Source organism: Saccostrea echinata, unplaced genomic scaffold, assembly GCF_033153115.1.
Source record: "Saccostrea echinata isolate AGI-Se365-2 ecotype Australia unplaced genomic scaffold, CSIRO_AGI_Sech_v1 ptg000012l, whole genome shotgun sequence".
NCBI classification, from domain to species: Eukaryota; Metazoa; Mollusca; class Bivalvia; order Ostreida; family Ostreidae; genus Saccostrea; species Saccostrea echinata.
The window spans coordinates 21055040-21074273 of NW_026889761.1; the positions used below are offsets into that span (position 1 = coordinate 21055040).

At 33.0% G+C, this 19234-nt stretch overlaps 1 protein-coding gene across 7 annotated transcripts in view; it reads right to left on the reverse strand.

Annotated features, from left to right (window-relative positions):
* LOC133185521 (cGMP-inhibited 3',5'-cyclic phosphodiesterase 3A-like) overlaps positions 1 to 19234 on the reverse strand; it is a 95675-nt gene that overhangs the window by 25088 nt on the left and 51353 nt on the right. For 3 of the 7 annotated variants that reach the window (XM_061320807.1, XM_061320805.1, XM_061320804.1), the window contains exon 2: positions 14179 to 14205. The exons of 1 other annotated variant lie outside the window; for it this stretch is intronic. In XM_061320807.1, the coding sequence (XP_061176791.1) occupies positions 14179 to 14205 (27 nt within the window). Of the gene's footprint in view, positions 1 to 685; positions 1113 to 6729; positions 7699 to 14178; positions 14206 to 19234 lie in introns of those variants that run through there. 3 more of the 7 variants (XM_061320810.1, XM_061320809.1, XM_061320808.1) reach the window with 3 other exon arrangements.

Sequence of the window (19234 nt, forward strand, 5' to 3'; positions counted from 1 at the left end):
AATGGTTGTACACACTGATACGGGTCTCACACAAGAATTTAATCCGAACACTGGGTTCTCCTGTCATACGACTTCAACAATGGAAATGCACTCACAGCATTCTGTTGGTACAACCACAAGCAAGACTGTTTTAGAATGCATCGCACCTACAACTTTATATGATTTTGTTGTTTTTCACACTATAACAATGAATATGTCAATTAGTGCAAAAAAGAATAGGTACTAAATGGCTGCCATTCGATTCCCACCTTCTGTTGTCTCAGACTGGCAAAGTGTGGTACTCTTACAATACCAGACAGATAATTCTAAGACAACTGCGTTGGCAACACCAAACCTCTTTCAGAAGGTTCAGAGGGTACCAAGGTAAAAAAAAAACAAAACAAAGTACCATCCTTGTGTCTGTTCTTAACAAACTCACATTTTTTGAGACTAAATTATCTAGGAAGAACATATGACAGTGACTGAGAGGCACAAACAAACTGAAAACACTCTAGCCATCCCTTTCTTTAACAAGGAAAACACAAAATAACACATAAAAAATGCCCTTAAGATTTTTATCTCCTCAATAGCTCTAGATCAATATCTATCGAATTTACCTACTCCAAACTTCATTAAATGGCAAGTCAGATAAGAAATCATATACTAAGAATTATTTCAATAAATTGTGTTTCCATGGAGACCTTACCTCACTGTAACATCTCCGAATTTTGTGGTGATCCCTCACCTTCCCCGGCTTCTTGGCAGACATTTCCACTTCCGAATCAAAAATGTCATCCGACTCATAATCATAATCTGTGGGGATTTTCATTGATAAATATGCGATGTCACAACTCAAGGTTATAATTTGTACGGCTAATTCTTCCAATAGTCACAAGCTGTGACGTCAAGTTAACTAACCTTTTCAATTATATCCTTTGGCTCCTGGTGCTTTTTAAAATCATTTTTATTTGACTTAAAATATTTGCTTTCCCATTTGTTGAAAGGTCTTCAACATAAAATGTGAAGTGCTTTGTTCAAGGTTTCCTAACAACAATGCTCTCTAGATAAATATATAATACGTCATAAACAGCCGGGAGAGCCAATTATTTAATCAAAGGAATTCCAAGAAAAAAGGTAGATCTAGTTCAGATAGTAAGTTTCACTGAAGCCTGTCACAGCAATAGTGCAAATTCACTTAACAATGCATTGTAAAATACCTAATATCAGACACATATGCGACATTCTTTGTCCTTCAAACTATATGTATGTTATACTAGAACCTGCACAATTCAGAACTGACGATTACTATCCAGTTACACAGCACACTGGGCGTCCACAAGCTGCTACTGTGGCTCCTCCTCTGGTACTATAACCACTATCACTGAATCCAGGTTTCCTTTACTAGATAAAGGCCAAACAAATGACTTCACACAAAGATTACTAGTTCCTACTTGAGAACCGCCGGAAATACAAATGCAGTACTAGTCTATCCCTGCCAGGAAGTCACAACACTTAGAAATAAATCTCTATGTAAATCCTCTTTCTTCTCAATTCTTAAAAATTTAAAAAAGCAGTTTGTCAAGTTTCAGAAATGTTTGAACATTTTGTAAAGGTCCGCACTGCACTTTGTAGCATATCCCATCTTTCTTTATGGAATTATGAAATTTTACCCAGAAATATTGCTTCTGGGATGGTGTTGTGGCAGTGTTACCTGTGTCACCTGTTGTTACAGATGCTGGCTTATCTTAGGCTCTTGTTGGTCACTGAGGAACTATCAAGATTTTTTACCTGTCACACAGTTCTACCTCCACAAAATCCCTGACACTAACACAGTGTAGCTAGAAATTCCAACACAAAAACCTCAACCTAACGAAAAATCAATGAGATTTGATTGCTTTCATTTCTCTCTATCATATTCAAAGGAGCTCATTTTCTACCTCACAAGCTATTAGTTAATAAGAAAAAAAACTACCTCCTTTGAATAATATTTTTTTCTTAAAGAGAATCCATTAAATTTGTTAGCTTCAAAGAAGGTAAACTGTGCTGATTGTGATATCCGTATTAATTGCACTTTTTCCACTGATCCAATTTTTCTCAATAAAAATTTTCAATGATTCAACATTCTCACCAACAGCTCTTAAAGACTCTCTTGTAGAAAATGCAGGAGTCTTTTAACAAAGATTTGAAAACATCTGTAGAGCATAAACCAATTAAATCATTTGTTACAAGTTTACTGGATGCAGTGTTTGATGGGAACGATTATCAGAAAAATTTCAACAGGGGTTTAAAAGAAAGATATTTATACAGTATACAGCTCCCTTTTTATGTAATTTCTTGGATATTTTTATCTATGTGCGTAACAGTAAGCACTGACAGAGTGGTAAACTAATGTTTCAGGTTTTCAAAAACAAAGTGCTTCCAAGTGTGCACTAGTGAAGTTTGACACTTAAAATATTTCTTTCACAAATGACTGGTGCCAGGGTTAAAAGTGCTCTGAATGTGATGTAAATCAATTTCCATTTCAATGAATTTTGTTTGCTGAAAAAAAAAATTAATGATATATTCCATCACCAATTATTTATCATAAGTACATATGTACCATGCAAAGTTAATTAACTGCATTTTATAATACTTGTAATATAAGACCATGGTAGGCTTTAAATCAACTAATGAATGCATATAGGTAAATCGTGTGTAATCTATATGCATAAGAAATAGAGGCAACAATTTAGAACAATTCTTCTATAAGAGTAAACAGAGGGAGTTTTGTTGGTGTGTATGAATGAAGTTCTTACATATGCTATTCAGTTGATGCTTATACTAAGCAGTAGGCCCACAGTAAGCTCTGTGCCAAATGACAACCAAATGTTGACTTAATCTGTCCTATTTACGTCATTCCTAACACTGCTGCATTATGCCAAGGATCAATGGAAATGCTCCATACTGGTTAACACCTACTGAACACACAAACACAATCCACGGCTTGTGGCCAGCTTCTTGCCGTGAACAAACACCTCAAAGCTGATACCCAGCAGCTGAAGCCAAGCCTCCCCCACAGAATATGAATGGAACAGCAAATTGTCAATGAGGGTGCTAGTACTCTTCAACATTTAGGTCATGGCTGCTGGGTGCAATGGTAGTCATTTAGTTCAGTTCTATAGACACTGGAAATTATAACAGTTGGGGTCTAACATTTCATACACAATTTTCTATCAGAAGTTTGGTTTATTACCCCCTCCTTCATTAAACAAATTACTGTACACTGAAGTCAAGTAAGCAAGAGTTCCAGCCCTTGGATGCTGACAGTATAAAAAATACAGTAAATGTACACCCAAATAATACAACAATCTCTTTCCTTCCTATTCTGACCTGTTTTAATTTCATATATCACACTGAAATGCTCTTGACAGAAAAACCTAATAATATGGTCAGATATATCAAAAATGAATACAAATGAATAAACTATTAATAACTATAGAACTAATAAACTAAAGATTTATAGTATGTGTTCTCAATCCCAAAAAAAAGAAGGATCGAAAACTTAAAAACATACCAGGAATATTCTGAATCACCTGATTGAACTAATACAAGATTAAAATATTTTTTTTAATCAGTGCACTAAATATGAAATGCCAAATATTAGTCAATCAATGCAGAACAAGAGAGGTAACTCTGAAATCAAAATAATTACCAATTCCCAAGAAATTTTATGTGCTCCTTAATAAAACTGTCAAATGCAACTTTCCAGCAATTAAAATCAATGACAAATAATACAGATGATGACTTCTTTACATGAGCAAGTCTGAGTGCCTGTATTTCCTGCTCCTTAATTAACACACAGGCACACCTTGCTTAGTTAATGTTCATTACCTAAAAAGATGCAAATTGTTTTGATTTATGTCAACAGGAAGCTCTATTTACTTGACTAGGTCAAGGCCGCTCATCACCACGGTGACATACAAGTACCTTGTGGTTTTGTAAATGTTAATGAATCTTATGTTCACAAATGGATTTTGTGTACAGGAACTAGCAAAGGAGCAAAGGTCCAAACTTGTTAATGTAGAAATAATAAGCATTTTTTGTTTCAAATTAACCAATCTGTTCCCTGCATATGCCCCACACAGAAAGAAGCTTCCATTTTCAGAAATTTCTACTGGAGTGCTAAAACAGCTAGCCTACAATTATGACTCAAATCTAGGTTCCTTTTCCTATTTCCGTGTCTGCTTAGAATCTTAGTTTGTTTAAGGTTATGGAGAGTCCTAATAGAATTTTTTTCAAAATACTGAAGGAAATATGGTAGATAATTGTGTTTATAAAGATGGCAGAGTAGATAGAAATTCAGTGCAAAAAGGTCAAACAAGTGATCAAAGGCTGCACTCTCTAATTGCAGAAAAGTGCAAACATTTTACAATTTGTTATTAAAAACAGATTTCCTGGGAAATCAACCTGGAAATGCACTGCTTGGGGATTTACAAAAATTCAACTTGGCAGTGTCGCAACATTTCACAGCTGATAGGAAGGAAGACAAATGAATGTTTCTCCGTTAATAAAGATTAATACATGATATTCAATGAAAAAGTCTACAAGTCAAACTTTACAACACTTTGCTCTTGTGATGAAGAATGTAACCCTGGTATTAAGTCTACAGTACTTTATCTACTTCAGGGGTTGCAATATACGGTAGCCTGACGCCCCAGGGCCAGTCATTTTAAGGCTCGGGCTAGCTAATTTAATAATTCTTTATTGCATAATACACCCATATGGGTCAAGCAATACAATTCGTAATTTAAAAAAAGAGAGAACATTTAAATGTAACAATAGTCCCTCGGACTAGCAGAATGGAAACAAAATAATTCTCATCAGTTCACTTCCGCTTATCTATGTAGACTGGTTTCTTCTATAATTTTGACTGATAACTAATTTAATTTATTTCTGTCACCAAAGTGTTTGAAACTTTAAACTTGTTATGTTTACATTTTGCATAAAAAATTATTGGGCTGGTTACAGGTATGGGTTAGTAATTTTTTACTGATCAGTAGCCCTTGGGCTAGTGAGATTTCCAGGAAAATTTCAACCCCTGCACATCACAGTCTAGATCAATACCACTTCTAACTTTTGAGTGAAAGAGGGCATGGAAGTATGTTTTTGAATTATATTCAACTGGATTCAGAATATCATTTCTATAAGATTTCAAGCTTGAGTGATGAGCAAAAGTGGAACTTGAATACTGTATGCTGCAAATCATGTTTAAAAATTCAATTCATCCTCTGATTTCCACGTGTAGACGAGAGAGGATATATCCTTCCTGTATAAGTATTATCTATACAAATTTAACTCTTATGTAACACTGATACACCTACATCAAAATATTAAGCAAAACTCTTTAGGTAGTTAACAAGGAAACGAGGAAGTCAAAAAGGGCATATGGCAATTAATTGTTTCCTTGCATGTCTAGTATTCCTTAGGTTTTGCAAAAATTTTATGATGCCTTTGTAGTGCAAAGGATCACACAAAGTAATTTTGTAAACCAATCAAAATGCAAATCTCGACAAGAATCATTTCTGTAAATTATTGTCATCAAATGAATCGGATATATATGTTAAGACTATAACTATTTTGATAGAAAATTTTTTCTTCTAAATTCAGGATGACATTCCTGTGCTCATTTGAAAATTTTAAACACAAGGAATTCACAGGAAAGAAACATTTAACCCATTTTTCACTTATACAAAGCTATGAAAATGGCACATTTTAAAAAAAATTTTAACAAACATATGGAATACTACTGCATGACATCTAGCATGATCACAACATGACAGAAGGCCACTGGAACACCCCAAAAATGTGAACATTTTCTGCAAGTCTGTGACCTAGAATGTCTACCAATTAAATAAAGCACCTCTTTTTCAGTCAGAACCATAAATCACAAGCGTGAAAACGACAGACTTTTTTTTCTAAATATCATTTTGACGAGATTTTACAGTGATGTTTCATCTTCATATATGATCTATCCAAGCTGTCAGCATATTTACATTGCTGAAATCACAAATGCCATTAACTGATGGCTATCATCCATTATTCTGAGAGGGTTATAGAGAATTGTGGGGGACAGTCAGAACTGTAATTAGATGGACTTCAATTTCTGTCTGGTATTTGAACTCTGTGAGCACAGTGCCAAATTTTATAGGTACTGATTAGCACTGCTGCACCTACTTACACTTTAGGTAGGTACTTAGTCAATATAGACATAGCATTAACAAAACACTAAAATTGAGAACATCTACAAACAGACGAGGAAAACTTGGAGGGTTATAATAATAAGTGAGATAAATAGTGGAGTCTATCAAACGATTAAAGGACAGATAAGTCACCTAAGTACAAGGCAAACATTTATACACCAAAACTTCTGAACCCTTTCAATTTTGGCCCAAATTATCAAATCTATCTGAGTGGTAAAGCCCAAAAAAAAAAAAAAAGACAAAAAACCCTCCAAAAAACGTGAAATTCAATTTCAAAAATCTGAAATGTACAAGTTTAAATTAATCCTTCATATAATATTCATAGAAGTTTTTAACACTTAAGTTAAATTTTCTCTAGATAGAGAAAAATGTAGCCTAAAATATTGATTAAAGCCTGTATCTTATGAGTATATGAATCTTCTTTATACCCAGTAGGAGATATAATTGCCAGATTATGCTCTGTCTTATCATTCTATGACCTTGAGGGAAGAGTTCTGCTCTATAGTCTTACCATGTAATAGGCCACCTCATCATCAATGAAGCAGCAGTGGTGATCTGTAGTCTGGGTAGCCTTGTCCTTGCGGAACATCATTGTGACTTATATCATCCACATATCAAAAAAAAAATAATAATCCAATTTCTTAAGGAAAAAAATTGCAAATCCCAAAGCTCTTTCACAAAATCAATATTTCACACGGCTGCTACCAAAAAAAAAATTTCATCTAAACATCCTCTTCATTATCTGAAGAAAAAAATCAGGAGAAATTCTTGTTAGCACTACGGCATCTGAATAGGCTTTTTTTCCCATTCCTCAGAGAGTCAGAATAACTTCTGGCATGAAGTCAGGGATCTCTGTGATAAAAGATGGGTTCGTTTACTCAGGTGAGCTCTGGCAAGACTCTTCAAACTACAGGTGATTCAATCTTGTTTGTCATTATAAAGGTGACCACTAACAACAGGCCAGTCTCTCACAGCTCATCCTACTCAATATAAATACAGGTTTTGTTTTGGTTGTTATGAGGAAGTGTACATAGAAAGGTTTTGCTGGGACATCTTGGTTAGGTCACAGACAGCTCTATGTTCTAATCCCACGCTGACCTCTGAACCATAACTGATGGACATAATAAATATTACAACTCCATAAGCCAATGGTAAATGACCAGTTTGTTATGCCCATCTAGGTATATACATCACAGCATGTTCGTCAGAAACCTAAGTGACATGCATCGAAATCAATCCCAATGCTTTCCACCAATCACAGTTAAGCCTCTCCTCAAGAAGGTTTAAACACCCTTAATGTTTTCTGCAGAAGTTAATTCACAAAGCAAGAGATATGTAATTAGGTTTTCAATGACAGATATTTTATGGAAAAACTACATCTGCACAGAATGCCAATTGATTTTGAAGTGTCCTTGAGGAAATTTAAACCGTTAATGCTTACACATCTACTGAATTGATGAACACATTCTATATCCAATACATCCCCAAAATGGTAGAACTTTTAAAAAAATAATATCAAACATCTTTTCTTTTAAATGTAAGATAATGTTAAAATAAAAATTTACTGGGCAAGAAACCAAGAAAAAGTCCCACATAGGAAGAATAAAGCACCTGTTACGGAAAATCTGCAATGCACCATAAAACGCTCACTTTTCATGCTGCATTTAATGTGGTTGGGAAGATTCCATCCATTGTAAATGTCCTTTTCTATTGGTTTGGAACAATACGCATATTTTAAATTATCAATAATACAACCGAAATCATCTCATTCTAAAATCGATCTTCACTACTCGAAGCTCAAACTGGCAACTCATTTTATCTCTAATTATCTCAAAGCTGTACACCGCTAAGACAATGGAACCGGTTAATTGGAATTAATATGTAAAATAGCCAGAGGCTCTTGTTAGTAAATAAAGTGATTATGAACATTTGTAATGAATATGACTTCTGGCAATAGTTCAAGGGTAGCAGTTAGACAGTGCTGTAAACATCAGGTCTGGTTAGTGTTTCTATTTACCGAGATCTGCATGTATAGACAACATAAACTCCATCGTCTCACACCATTTGACTGCAATACCAAATCAACATAGCAATCCAAATATGACAAATATCAAATGTCTTGAGAGTGCACCTCAACTGGATGTGGTGGGATTTAATATTGTTCAAAGGTTTTTTCCAAACGATTGTCACTTAAAACCATTCATAATCAGAATGCATGAATATTATCTACTAGAACAAATTATTCACAGTCTCTGACCCTTCACAAGATATTGAAAAAATTAAATGTAAAATAAATTCAGTCTAATAACTGCACAAAAGCCTCCAGTCCAGATGTGTATTCAATGCCTAAACCCTCGTCCCTGAGAGAGAGAGATACCATCACACAGCAGTGATGGGGTCCACTGATGACTTGTGTTGGTACCAGTCGACTGTAGCCTACACAATAATCAGTATGGGATTGTACAAGTGTTCCCAGGCATTCTCTACTTATGTGGTATGGTTAGAGGAAGGACACTGCCTGTTATATCCTGTGTTTATACATGCTGAGGAAACAACACAATGGATCAAGTGATAAACCAAAACATATAGTACCTGTAATAGATTCACTACTCATGTACATGTAGTCCCTACAAAGTCATATACAAACAGTATAACCTTAACAGCCCAAAGACCACTGACTGTTCACAGATGTCACTGCAGAGACTTAAGTAATTAATTTCTGTCATTAGGGGATAAAAGCTTTAGTGTGACAAGGACAGAACAGGGCTAGATTAAATCAAAATGTGCATCTAGTGTACAACTGATGTCAATACAATGTTTAATGACCTTTGCTCCAATAAATTCTACCTGTAACTATTAAGAATCTGAGAAGATAAATTCATCTACAACTTGAACTCCCCAACTGTGGTATACGAATAAAAAAATAATAATTCCACTACAAGGATGTTTAACACACAAAAGCAAATATTTATGCCAAAAAATCTTCCTGTGAAAATTCTGGTAAAATAAAAAACAAAACCCCCTTTTGTTTGTAAAAGCACCTATAATTTTTTTTAAAATTTTATATAGAATTCAATAAAAGATGGGGAATTTCATTTCAAAAATTTCCATGGTTCCTTGTTTACGTACACTAAGGAAACATTTTAAAAGCCCATGAAGGTGTGATTTTTTTCAGAGATGATTTTTATTGATGAAAATAAGTTATTTTGATTTTAGGAAAAAATAGAAGCATAATATCCTTAAACACATCAAAGAATTTAACAATGGGATAGGAGCTAGTAAACAAACATTGAATGAAGATTTTGAGGGGATAGTTGTATTTCAAAGACAGCTTTTTTATTGGCCAAAAGCAGCAGAATACATTTTTAACAGAGTTCTAGTGTTGGTTTGGGACCAGATTAATTAATTAACCTTTCACTAAAAATGAAAACAAGAGAACTGATATGTTGACAGCAGGGCTGACTCATATTTTTTTACTCCAAAATTAAGAATTGCTTCTCTTTTATTAATAGTTTTTCTTCCTGCAAATGTTTGCAGTTCGCTGATCAACACAACTCAACATTAGAACTGTCCAAAATGGACAAATACCCTGCGATGAGTTTCTCAAAAAAAAAAAAAAAGTACCAATTAAGTCACTAAAAGTATTTTATGGATCTAGAGTGTGTTTGCAAAAACCATGCCTACAAACAAACATGCGGAGTCCAATATTATAAACCCCCCCCCCTCCCTTTTAAAACTTTGTTTGTATATCAAATATTGCAAGAATATTGCAAGAAACATTTCTCCTTTTTTTCCATTAAGTGTGATCTTCTTAGTGAAACAGATTTTCAACTTGTTGAGTTTTAGTTTAAGTCCGTTTCTAATGGTAAAAATATAAAAAGTCACAAAAAACTCCTTCAAAGTTGGGAAATTATATTCAGTTCATTTATGAATTTCAATTGCTTATTAATTAAAAATGTGTGTGTGCATGGTTTCTGAGATAGCTGTGTTTGACCTTCATTTTTTTCAAAATCTGACAGAAACAAAACCATTATATGATGGATAACATCGTATGTATTATATAATCTGCAAGATAACCAGAAAACCATACAAACACGCTGTTTTCCTATATCATGTGATGTTTATTTTGTTATCTTTGTTCGCAAAATATCATTTTCCTTTCTTTCAAAATCTCCCGTGTTATCACAAATATGACAAAATTAAGAGCCAGTTGCACTGATACAAAGATAACTTTATTGTCTAGAATTCAAAAAGTATGTCAAGAATAGGGCTGGGATGATACAACTTTTTCTATATCGATACGTATCACAATATCTGAGCCACGATAGGATATGTATCACGATATGTGTAATTCGATAAAAAATCTTCTTCTTTTTTTTTTTGTATTGAAATGAACAAAACATTTCTTCACAAATAAGAATCATTTATTCATAGAAGTTGTATATCTATTGTAAAACAAAATTATTTTACATATTAAAGTGGTGTTAATTATTATGTATTTCATATTTATATTTATTTTTAGCATATTTCTTTATATATTAAACCCAAAATGTTAAGTAAACAAAGAATTTTTTTTTACGATATTTCGATATTTCTTTATTCATATCGATATGCGTATCATCCTCACACCGAATCGAAATTATCGATATCTCGATATATCATCCCAGCCCTAGTCAAGAACCTTTGTGCACTAAGGTGATTAATGACCTAAGCCAAAAGAAATGGAAATTACAATTCTAATGACCAGAAAATTCTATGTCACCTTAATTTTCATTTTAACTTCAAACTCTGAATCTTATTTCAAAAGAAAATACATGACTGTTAGCTAATTAAATTTAAATTCTAAGCCCAAAATATAAAAGTTTTGTTTTTCATTTATATAAAGATCAAATAACACACAATAGACAAATACTATTAAATAATTTACATAAAAATTTCATTCAAAATATTGCTGTAGCACAAGCGACAAATTTTCTTCTTTTCCAATACGATGAATTAGGCTGACATTGTTTTTCTTTTCAGTTCTTCTTTTTTCAATGATTTATGGTACATAAAAAATTGAAGAAAAAAAATTGTTCAAGCAGCCTTATATTCTTATTTAGATCACCCTAAAAATGTTCCTTTACTCAACACAAAAACAAAACCAAACCAAAAAAAACAAACTTTGAAGTATATACGCTTATGGTCTTCAAGGTCCATTATGGTTAATCCCTGAAATGGAAGTTTTGACTCTTTCCAGATATGTAGGCGACAAGCTACATTCTAAAACAAGTTAAAGACAGCAACTCTGAGATAGCTAGTGTATGTAAATGTTTTGAATATATTATTTAGATCCTTTTTGAATAACTTTTCTTCAACTTCATTTTCAGACAAACTGACTGACATGTTCTTCAAATTAGGGTAAATCTGACAGTGATAAGTGTTTCTGGCTGTAGGCTTGATACAGTGAAGATGAGAAACCATGTAGACACTAGGAAGACCTAGACGGACTGACTATTATGTGTATCAGGCCACAGAAAAGTGGTGAAGTTTGCATTGGTACTTTCTGAGTTTTTCTAATACTGCTCAGTATTAGTATAATACTCATCAATATGTATGATATGAGTGATTGTTGTCCTTGGGCCTCTGCGGGGAATTGCGTTTGGCTGGCACTTCGTCAACTCTGACAACACCAGATCTACGTCCCTAAAGGCCACAGTTATTGAACAGCACAACAACTTAGAATATATTATCCTCTATACTTAATTTATCAGGGTCTCCCTTTGAAACTAAGTGGGTCAACTAATTCATCATTTATAAAAGAAATTTAAGATTTTAATGACACCGGGTCTGTAAGATATACCAATATTATAAAACATGAAGAATGGTACGGTTCCTCTATTTCACCCCTAACCAGAATTTCTTTATCTCTGAATTCCAATGTCCCTACCAATTAAAGCAATCAGGGCTTTTACAGAATAAATTAAAATTGAAATCCTGAGCTCAGGTTTGAACTCTGGACTTTGTTTACAGATGTCAGTACATATGTACTGTGAGATCATTGTATATCTAATACCTTCAATCATCAAAATTTAAAAAAAAAATAACTGCATAATAAATATCTTATTGATCCACTTGATTACTAATTCATATTTGAAAAAAGGACAAGAGAACAGGAAATATATCAATATCACTAAAGAGCAATAATAAAAAAAAAAGGTTGTATAAGCACACAATTTAAAAAAATAAATATCAATGTAGGAGCAGTGACACATAATAAGGCTAAACACACAGTAACTTGTCAGACCTTCAAGATTGAAATTGATTTCAGTTAATCTTCTTTCATTCTTTTTAAAATCTTTGATAAACAAATATGCATCCAATGATGGGTAATTTCACGTTCAAGTTTTTTTTTTATTAAAAAACTTGCGGATCAAATAGCAGCTTAGTTTATCAAATGACTTATTTTAAATATTTCTTTACCTGACAAAAATAATTCAACTCTTTCAATGATGCTTATCATAAATCATGTGTAAAAAAAAAAAAAAAAAAAAAAAAAAAAAAAAAAAAAACTTTGAAAATTTTTTTTTATCAACCCAATAAAACACAAAACACTGTAAACTTAATTTGCTTTCCAAAAGGTCTTAATTCCATGGAATCACAATTTCTTTTTTAATTCATATGGGTAAAAAATTCTGTGCATTTGTATGTCTTATTTAATGCACTCTTAAGTAGGCTAAGACAAATTTCCACAGAAAATTTCTGACCACATACACACTGTTAATTATTCCCATGCAGAAAAAGTATGTCTATACAGTATGGTGTAGAATGTATGAAACTTTGACTAGTGCACTAAAAAGATACAAGTTGCTCTTCATTAATCTTTAAAGCAAATCACTGATGTTTCCAAAACCAACAAACACACACACACAAAAATATTCAAAACAGAGAATATGATAATAATCACTCATTTACGTTAAAAAATTACTCTAGCAAGACTTTATTAAAAATTGCCTGTATTAATAGGAGTTTGGGATTACACATTGAAAACACCACTGATTTCACTAACTCCTAAAGGTATATATGTACCACCGTTTGAAGGAAAGGGGATGAAGAATTTTTACCAATTTGTTACCTAAGACAATGACATAGAAAGAAGGTAAAAATAAACTAATTCTTAACTTAATTATTTTCAACAAGTTAACTTAAATTTTTTTTTCAAATATGTAAACTACATGCATGGAGTAGGTACATATATATGTCCTGAGCTTACAAACACAATCTGGGACTTGGTTTTTAAAATGTTGATCAAGAGACAAGTTGTTTCTAGATAAATAAAATTTAAAATCTCAGCTATATAACACTTCTAGGTCAATGTAAATGGAACTGGTTGTCCGCCAACAAAAAACTTCCTCTAAAAACATCTTAAACTAAATTCTTTCCAATAAATATTTGAAATTCGGTTCTGTAAACATTTAAATTTTTAGAATGACAGCATATGAAAATTTATTGTAACTATGCATGATAATTCAGAAATGGTGAAATCAATTAAAGCAGAATAATTTTGACACAAATATCTTATTAATATTTAAATAAACAAAAGGATACAGAAAACAAAGCAATGTTAGCAAGACGAGCAACAACAGTCAAGACATTGAAATTATCATAAATTTCAATAAGATAAATGGATATGACTTTGTCTTTAACACAAATTAAATTTTTTCTAACCTACTTCTGGAGATAATGTTCATTAATATTCATGCTTTATTGTTTATTGAATGAATGATAATAAATTGCTACGTGTGGTTATAGGTTCACGTTTAACATACAGGTGAGTGCTGTTACAACACAAAAATTAAACATCACACACAACGTGTTAGGAGGGCATACATATCAACAGACATGAAAAGAAAGGGACCACCACTAAATAAAGCAGTGTTGTGTAAGCAGGCAAACTAAAAACTGTCTCAGCTTAATTTACCTTATTTGGATAGCGCAAAAAGTCAATCTGAAATTAATAAAGTAAAAAGTTCTGAACATACATTAAGAATTGTAATAATTCAGGCAGCTCTAAAGAGTTCTGAATAAAAATTGGACTAATTGATTATTCAGTGCCCTAACATGATCAATACCCCCTGCAGGGCCACTAAAGAAAGAGCATACATTAAGACATTAAAAAAGAACTCTACCATCTTAAAAAAGAAAATACTGCAAACTCCCATGGTCTGAATATTGCTAAAATGTAACTGGTTGAAATTTTTCACACTCTGCTATTTTACAAGCAACATTATACCTAGTATAATTTGAAATCCTCTGATTTTTTTTTCTCGGTTTCAAAGTTAACTGGCCAAGTATACCCACAAGTCACTAGCAACTTTTGGCTCAAGTATAAGCTACTTTTTTTAAGTTGTAGCTAGAACTTTTGTATCCTGTGACCTTGACCTCATCCAAATTGACTGTGGTACAGGATCAAGAAACACTATGGTGTCATAAGCCACTTGTGTATTCAGTACGATTCTCTGAATTCATTCTTCTAATTTCTGTCACAAAAATTATGCACATTAAAAGCTTTCAAAGCCAGATTTTTTTTTGACATACCAGCTACATATGTTCAGATTGTATTTATTATCTCTACAAACTTATTAAAATATCATTTAATTTAGCAAATTTTAGATACATGAAGTCTTTTCAAAATAAATTTGCCTTTCTGAGTACATTTTTTTCCTTCTATTTAAAAGGAATATATTCTGTTAATTGACAATATCTGCCCCCCAAAATTAAACTTTGACGGAGAAATTTCTAATTATGCTCTAAACCAGGGAGATATTTGCAGACTTCAAAGCAATAAGTAATGTCATTAACTATGACATCATAAGTTATAGACATGATGTCAAGAAAATGAAACAAATTCAATAATTTTGGAAGGAAATAATGTACTATTTTATGCCAATATTTTGATTGGAAAATATCAAGCACAGGTCTTCTCTGACTTAATCTTTAATATTATATATATTATATATAATAAATTATGGATTCTTTACTAAACTACAATAAATCACGCTTTTTAATTACACAGTACTGTATACCCTACTTCAAATTCTGTTGATTACAAGAATTAATTCAGACAGAATTTTTAATTCTCCCGTTCAGACGTAAATTATTATGTAACATGACCATTTGATTAAATTACTAGAATTATGACGGTCACAGTATCCAGTTCAGTAAGGATTCACGTCACTAACATTTACCGCCATTCAATATGCTTGATCATGCTTCACTAATGCCAGGCAATAAGATGCCTATCAATGCAATATTTCATTGACTTTCTCTTACTAAACCATTACCTAATCAAGCAAAACTTAGTGTTATTACATAATAACGACCACAGAATTACAACTAGTACCCAATGAGGAACTAAGTCAGCCTTGTCTGATTACAATCCTGTGCGATCACCACCCTGTATCAAAAGCATCATATTCATACTGACGTCAGTGCCCACTTCCTGCAATTTCTCTGGCATGACCTCAGTGAAGTCTAAAATAATGCAGCAAAAAACTCTTGCCAGACAGGTCCTCTAATTATACTTCCATTTCTTCTTCAGAAATGTGTCCAGAATAAAAATATTGAAATACTATCCAAAGCAGAAAATAGCCAAGCTTTTTGAACAGTCAAAAAAAAAAAAAGAATTTTACAATACTGTAATGGAAAATTAATTTTTGTTATGTAAGACAATTATACTTTTTGCCCTCCTCAGATAAATGTTTTTAATTGGAAGGTCAGACATAGACTCTATCTCTGGCCCTCTTTCAAATCTCATCCACAGTCTGATTAAACCCTCCATTTTCTCTAAACAGAAGCATCCAAAAGTATTCAATTTATGTTAGGAAAAAAACCTCATACAAACAAGATTCTAAGATAGTTAAACTTCTGTAGCAGCTACAGATGTGCAAAATAAGTACACTTTAGCAATGTACATTGAGTAAGGCTTCTAATTTGTTCAGATGTGTCCCCAAGGTATATAAATCTGACAGATTCAAATAAATTTTTAATCAGAACTTTCACTATTGGATGATTGACAATGGACAAAATTAAATAGGTTTTGAGGTAACAGTTAATATCATGATGTAATCAGATAAAAATCAAACTGAAGCCTCTTCTCAGCACTGGATAAAAAAAAAACCCTTGATGGCAGTCTAATTGCAAAGACCATCCAGCACAACCCAGTGGTGTAATACCCAGAGTTACTGAAGCATGACCATTGACGTCAATAAACAGAATGAAATGTCATTTTTGCTCCGTGCTGAATTACTGGTATTAAACTGTGTGGTTACTCAATCATTATACTGTAATATAAAACTATCATCAAAATGTCTGCCATTGGAGAAAGTCCTAAATAAATGATTAGACCAAATAACCAGGCTTTGCAGGTCTATACATTGAATCTCTATATAAATGATGAATTTTGTACCAGCACATTGTATATCTGCTCAATTTTAAAACAATAATTATAGATCTCTTTTAAGCTGACAGTATCTTAGTCAGATGAGGTCAGATGTTGGGGTGAGATTGTGGCAGCAAAAATTGACAGCACTTAGTGTGACGAGTATCTAATATTTCCAATCTCAAGGTCATTTATTATAATAATAAAATTTGCTGATGCATAGCCATTACTATATTGGAGATGCATTGGTACATGTAAGTACCACTTTTAGGGAAACTGACTTTACACACGGAAACTTAAGCATTTTGTCACCACAACAAGGAATTATCTGAAGGATTCTAGGCTCTGAGCTGACACATGCCCCCAAAGTTTATTTCTGGGACTCACTCCGAAGATCTGTGTTATATCTCTGAATTATGCCTGGTTTTCAGTTCTGGATATATCTATGCCTCAACCATTCCATAAATACTTCTACACTTCAAGGTCACAATCAGTTATAGAGGGTTTCTCTGACTCTGCAGACCCTCACTAAGGTTACAAAACAATCAAAAAATTCTCTTATTTTTAATGAGGCTTTCTCACAACCAAGAAACAGTCAAGTGCATTCCTTCATTACATTAACCAGTTTTTGTTTGCAATTTATGAACAAAAAAAAAAAAAAATACCACAGTAACTTAAATGGATGCAATTTCACAGATCTCTTTACTGATAAAATTTACTTATGATCAAATTCACTCACTTCCAAGAGTCAACTATGAAGTAAAACAACAAATGTACATGAAATAACTGCTGGAGTTTATCTCCGGGGCTGTCAGATAGAGAAAAAGTCTCTCAATAACTTAAAGTATTACACATCTTTTTCTAACTTCTCTCTTTGTTAATTTAAATACATTGAAAATGATATAGCATTAATTTAGATCATCAATTGTCTTTAGAATTCCTTCATTTCCATACTCAGAATGCCCTTCCTTAAAGAAATGGTACCCTATCAGCACCTTTAGTAGTGTTTTGGAAAACTCAGTGCACTTTTCCCTCTTTTAGTAAGACAGACAGCCAAAAATAAGCAATAGTGGAATTAGCAGAAGACTGCATTCTGATTGAAGTATGACTTTTTTATTGTGTCTTATAGATGCAAATGCACAACTGTACTTGTAGCAGTAATTGCACTGCAGCAGTATAAAATTCTATGACCGAATGACTATTTAAGATTAACATGCATTAGTCTGCAACCTTTATAGATCCAAGGAAGAAGAATGGCTATACATCAGTGCTCACCAATCCTAGAAAACCATCAAACTCCTGTGTTTTGTTCATTGGTTGCTTCTCTCTTTATCATACAGTGTTAGCTTTCAAATTTACTTTCAATGTCAACCCAAAAAATGGCCATCAAATCAAATATCAATGGTAAATAGTTATTCTGGAACATGAATGTGCAACATATAAAACAGGAATATTATGATAAATCATATACATTTATACCGGACAGTTTGGGATACAGGTTTTATTACCTCAGCTAATGACCTTTATAATCTATCTTTTATATGTTTCACGTAAAATGTGTCTTACAAAGAAACAGATATTGGATTTTCTTTACAAGTGTTCATCTGATAGAGAACATAACATTGTTGCAAATTGTTATAAGGTAGAGTTCTTGTAGGAGATCAAATAAACTTGGATACCAGCAGAAATTTGGTAACACTGATGAACTTCAAACTGTGTGGTAATCTAAATATCTGATAAAATTCACATCACCCACAACTTACCCAAGTTGCACCATGTTTGAGGTGGGTGGCATTCATCTCAAACACTTATTACTGATATATAGTTCAGAGAGAAGATAGCCTTTGGTATCCTGTTCAAGAGACCCATAAAGGTACAGTGGTACATAGTGAAATTAAATCATGGATTCTTGTATGGTTGTTAAACAAGTTATTATCAGACTTGCTTATTTAGTGACTCCTTTTGATGGTGACACAATGCAAATACTTTGTGGGGTGGGAAAATAAGTTCCGAATCACTGGGTCATTTCCTGATTAATTCCAAGACTTACTTCCTGAAACTTCAAAGACATGAGGTCAATGTCTTGTGGAAAAGAAGTCAAATTCTAATAAGCATTTGAAAGAGGGGGAGAGGAAAACAAGAATGGGAAATTCTGTATTTTTATATTGTAGATTTATCATGAAAGCAAATACAGGAAAGCAAATACATGAAATCAAAGACATATTACATAACAGTTACTGCTTGAGACTTCCTTAAATATTAATTGCTCTGTTCATAAAAAACAGAGAGCAATTTCGATGGTGAAGCAAAAATGACTTGCGTCATGGGGCCTATTGTCTCTGTGGTCCAGACCCATTTTATGTGATCTTAGTGTAATATACATTAACACTAGAAAAAAAATCTCAAACCAGAGTTCTCATAAAAGAATTGAATGATCTCATTTTGTGTTTTACTGGGTCAGTAATACGGGAGTAGGTTAGTGCGTCATCCGCAATCAATGGGACCGACACATGACATCAGGAAACCCACAAGTCTCTGCCAGTTCTATGACTTGGAGTGTATAGCATTTCAAAAGAACGGCATGTGCAAGAAGAAT